At 53.8% G+C, this 5,179-nt stretch overlaps 1 protein-coding gene across 1 annotated transcript; it reads right to left on the reverse strand.

Moving 5' to 3' along the window:
* Window positions 1-2,422: 2,422 nt before the first annotated feature.
* On the reverse strand, window positions 2,423-5,103 carry INHA (inhibin subunit alpha). Its single transcript, XM_031957984.1, is given in 3 exon segments — window positions 2,423-4,228; window positions 4,631-4,974; window positions 4,976-5,103. Coding segments are annotated over 3 exon segments (1,266 nt in total). The 5' UTR covers window positions 5,089-5,103; the 3' UTR covers window positions 2,423-3,419.
* Window positions 5,104-5,179: the final 76 nt, after the last annotated feature.

A 5,179-nucleotide genomic window follows, 5' to 3' on the forward strand; every position in this document is an offset into this window, starting at 1 on the left:
TCAACTTTCCATTTTCTAAAACTCAATATTTTAAGTTCAAGCTCTAGGAAACCAGAATACACTATGCCAACTCCCAAGGGACCGATTTGTCCATAATTTCCTGGCTGAGATCTGAAATATTTTCCTTACATCAGCCACAAACTGGCCCATAGACAATTTCCTGCAGCTGATTCCTGTCAGTGTCAGTCAGTCAACAAGCATTTATTTAATTAAGCTCTTCCAATGTTCCTGGCGCTGTATTGAAGCTCTGGGGATTAAAAAGGCCAAAACACAGTCCCTGTCCTCAAAGGACTCAATACACCATTGAAATGAGGTACATACAAGATGGGGAGCACGTGGATGAAAGGGCATCTCAGAGGAGAAGGCACTAGCAGCTGAGAGCACTGAGAAGAATCTCCTTCAGAGGCAGGGATTTGAGAGGACCTCGAAGGAAATTAAGACAGAAGTGAGGAAGGGGAACATTCTGGACGTGGGGGACGGCCAAAGCTTGAAGATGAGAAATGTGTGGCGAGCAGCTGCATCTCTGAGGATATGGAAGAGGTTTTCTTATGCCTGTTCCTATTAACTTCCATGTCAGAGGTCTTTTTTTAGCCACATCCCCAAATCTTGAGGTTTCCTCCTGGCTGGTAGCTTCCTGTTGACTGGCACAAATTCCACGGGGGATGGATTCTAATGTTCCCAGAGTCATTCTCAGTGGCTCCCATGGGAAGGGAAAGGCCAGATGGGATTACCGTGTGGCCCCATTCCCTGTCTGAGTTGCCTTTGTTTGATAACTATGAAAACCGGTAAAGGACTACAGGACCGGCAGGTGATTGACGCCAGGAAAGAGGCTTTTGGCAGGTGGAGGCTTGTTATGGTTGGTAAAGTGACCCACAGAGAGAAATCAAGTTATTAGAGCAATTAATGAGCCATTACCTCATGTCTGGACTTCATGACTCCCCCAGGGCTTTCACTTTAGGGCACAGGTCTGATGAATTCCTTTTGTCACCCAGGTGTCAGTGCCATCTGTTTTCTGTCTCAACTCCCCCACAACACCCAGTGCTAGTTAGAAAGGGAGGGGGGGGCTGCCTTTGGAAGATGTCAACATTAATTAACACTGAAGATGTGGTGAATAGGCAGGGAGAGGACTCTGATTTGGCAGGTAGCTTCACCTCTCTGGCCATCAATTTCCTAACTTGTAAAATGAGGAGTTTGGACTCTGCTGACCTTCCCTCCCTCAGAACCCTGGGGGTTCTGTGGAAAACTGAGGACCCCTAATTGTCCAAGTTTCTCCAAAATTGGGGAAGGAACCGTTAAAATCTGCTGCTCTGTAGGACAGGTACATAAATGGCTTTTCTTTGGGTGGGGTATTTCTCCTTCCCGGGATTGGGCCTGATCTTCTACCACTGCCTTGGATGGGTGAGCTCTGCCAAATGGTGCTAGGAAGTGCTAGCACTGGACACTACCCGTGGGGGAGAAGAGGAGACCTTTACAGGTGACCGTTCTGCTGCCCTTCCTCTTCTCAATACCATGACCCTGTGGTGCAAGAGGCAAAGGCTGAGCCCCAGCCAAGATTAGCCTGGGCAGCTCTGCCTCTCCAATTTTGCCATGGGAATTGTACCTCATCTTCCCTTCATTATTTATTGGGGAGAGAATCTAAAATCTGAGTTTGTCAGTGCAAGACCAGGAGAATTTTGTGAAAACTGGTGCCCAGATAAGGGAGTGGTGGCCACTGGGATGCTCGGAACCCAAGCTCTGAAAGGTGTGTGTTCATTTTAAGGACTAAAACTCCCAGAACGGGAGCTTCATTTCAGTCCTCTCTTTAATAATCCCTCAGTGTCAGAATGGCAAGAGTCCCTCTGGCCAGAATTTGCATCAAGAAATAATGTCCCTAAGTCCTTGAGGTCATCTTGACTCAGTGATGCCCAAGGACACTAGGTTAGAAAGATCTTCATTGAAATCCCACCTCATTTTTCCTTTAGTTCTGATTTTTCTTTCACAGCTTGACAAATATGGAAATATATTTTAAATCACTGTCCACGTATGATTTCTATCCAGTTTGCTGTCTTGGGGAGGGAGGGCAGAAGGAGAAAAAAATCAGAACTCAAAATCTTACAACAGTGAATGTTGAAAACTTTCATTACATGTAATTGCAAAAAAAAAAAAAAAAATAGAATACTATTAAGTGGGGAGAAAAAATGCCACCTCAGATATTTTCTAGCCATGTTACCTCCGGAAGTCAGTCTCAGTTTCCTCGACTGCAAAATTGGATTAACAGCATACCTTACAGAGTTGCTATGAGGATAAGATGAGATATTTGTAAGGTATTTTGCACAGAGCTTGGCACATAGTAGGCACTTCATAAATACTGGTCCCCTCCCTCCCTTCCCAAGGTCAGGTTACTGAGGCTTCCCTTCAAGGAGACATTGATTGTTCATCATCATCAAGGCAAAGGCAGAGAGGCAGAAGAACCTCCTTTATTGGGGGGGGTCAGTGGGGTAAAGAAAGGCTTTGGGGGCTTTGAGAGGAGGTGCCCATGAACTTCTGGGTCTCTCTCACATCCCCAGAGCCAAGGTCCATACATCAAGGCAAAGGCAGAGAGACAGAAGGGCCTCTTTGTTGGGGGTCAGTGGGATGAGGAAAGGCTTTGGGGGGTTTGGGAGGAGTCTCCCAAACTCTCACTCCCCAGGGCCAAAAAGCTTTGGGGAACACAGGGCATCTTTCCTGACCCCCAAGAAGTCACTATTTAGCTAGGGAAGGAGCTGGAGCAGAAAGCAGGCAGGAACAATGTGGGACAAGCTTGGGGGGAATCCACAGCCTTCTGTCACCAACTAATTCTATCTGTGGGTATCTTCTCTTGGTGGCTAAGTGGGGTCAGCTAAAATTCTCAAAAATACCTGTTCTAAGGCAGGGCCTGAATGGGAAGGTACTCAGAAGGTCCCAAGAATATATGAACAGGAAGGTCTCTGCCACAGAGACCCCACAGTCCTGAGATTTGGGGACTGCATGGGGCAAAAAGACAGCCTAGGGAGGATGCTGATGCTATCTGTCACCTAGGTGACCCTAGGAGGCCCACTGGTGCATCTTTCTGGCAGACCTATGAGCAAAGCTCTTTCTGTTCTGCTCTCTGCCACCATAATGAATGAGTGCTTCTTGATTTGGGGATTCACAAGTCAGATTTCCAAATGTCATCCCTGGAATTTTATGCTCCAGTTCTCCCCCACATACCTCTGGGGAGGGGGAGGGTCACTCTCCGGGCCATTGTCTCCGGTTAGTTATGCTGAATGTTTATTAATCTGTTTACAATCAATGAGGGTGACCTTGGACAGGAAGGACCCAGCAGAGGAGAGGAGGGTTAGGGGCTGGGACTCCCTCCTTTGCCCGGGGTTCCTCTCTGGTTATCTGGCTTTGGTTTTGCCGGCAGGAGGGGATGGTCCTCCCTATATACAGGCGCAGTGCTGAGTGAGGAGGTTGGGCACTGTCTCATATTTGAAAGAATAGCCTCCGTCCGAGGTGGTGCGGACCCGCAGGGGTCTCATGGTGCTTGGCAGAGCAGCACAGCAGGGTCGGGACCCTGGGCCCGGGGGCGGGGGCTGAAGATGGGTGAGGGCAGCCCCAGGAGGCAGGACAGGGGAGGGCACCAGCCCACAGCCCCCGTGGCAGTAATGGAAGAGGAAGCTGGGAGGGTGAACAATCCACTGGTCCCAGCCCAGCTCCCGGAAGGAGATGTTGAGGGCAGCCCGGTGGCAGTCCGCGTGGGCAGCTGCGTCTTCGGAGGGGCGCTGCAGCAAGCGCAGGGCGGCCGGGGTCCAGGGCCAGGGGGGTGGCAGAGGAGAGCGACGGGCCCTCTCCCCCGCACCGGCCACATGGGCCCTGGTGTGGGCCACCAGGAAGGGGGTGGCATCCAGCCGGGCCAGGCAGGGGCAGCGGGGGCACCGAAGCAGCAGCACCAGGAGGGGACGGGTCAGCAGCGGGAGGGCAGGGGCTGCCAGGTGCAGCACGGCCCAGCGAGGCGGGGCTGGGCCCAGCAATGCGGGCACCGCTGTAGGGCCCCCCGAAGACATGGCCAGCAGCGTCAAGGCGGGGCCCGAGGCGTTGTGTCCTTCTGCACCTGCCCTGGGGAGGCCCGTGTGGAACCACAGCTGGGCCGCTGTCACCTGGCGGCTGCGCGTGTGCAGGGAGGGCCGGAAGCTGTAGGTGAACAGGCCCTCAGCCTCTCCAGCTGCGGCTCCGTCCTCACAGCTGGGACCTGTGGAGACAGAGGGCCCAAGGGGAGAGGGAGCCGCAGCGGCAGGAGGGGGACCGGGGGCTTGGGGAGAGGGAACATTCACACCAGCGCAGTGGTGATGGAGAAAAGCCCCTTCTCTCTCCACCTCAGTCTCTGGCAGCAGTGAGAAGACTCAGAGATGCTTAAGCAGAGCGTGAGATCAGGAGGAAGGGAAGGATAAAGGTGGCAGGGAAGGATAAAGGTGGCAAACATGTCTCCAAACATCCGGAAATCTTCCCTGAAAAATCCCCCCCTTCCCTTCCCCTTCACACTGGTCCTTTTCTGAGGTTTCATCACCCAGAGGTAGAGGTCAGGAGGCTAGGAGAGAAAAACAGGAAAGGGGCACTCCCTGTCCCTTGTGGCCTCCTTGCCCACTCACGGTACCTGTGGTTGGGAAAAGGATGACCTGTGAGAGGTCCTCTTCGCTTTCCCTGCTTCTGCCGTGGGGGCCTCCCGGGTGGGCATGTCTGCGGGGCAGGCGCCGGGCCGCAGGATCCCCCCCCTCCTTGGAGCCGGTGGGGGGGCCCAGAGCATCCAGCACCAGGGTTCTGACCTTGGCCAGCACCAGCTCCCTGTCCGGTGCTGGGCCCTGGCACGCATGCCTACCCTCCCTGCCCAGCAGCAGCAGAAGGGGCAGCAGGAGCTGCAGAAGAAGCATGGCCAGAGGCTGCATTTGGCTGGCCCAGCCTGAACTTCCTGCTGCCCTCCGTTCCTGGGTCCTGCTCTTATGCCCACTCCCGGCGGGGGCACCTCTCCTTCCTGCCCTCCCCACCCCATTCACCCCCACTCTCCCTGCCAGCCCTCCCCACTGCTTCCCACGCCCGGCGGTCCTTGGCTGGCATTGAGGCCTATCTCTGACGCAGATGTCTGTGGCCCTGAGCCTTATCACCACCCCCGCCTGGAATGCTGGGGGTGGGGAAGGGGGGGATGTCT

This window comes from Sarcophilus harrisii, chromosome 3 (assembly GCF_902635505.1).
Source record: "Sarcophilus harrisii chromosome 3, mSarHar1.11, whole genome shotgun sequence".
NCBI classification, from domain to species: Eukaryota; Metazoa; Chordata; class Mammalia; order Dasyuromorphia; family Dasyuridae; genus Sarcophilus; species Sarcophilus harrisii.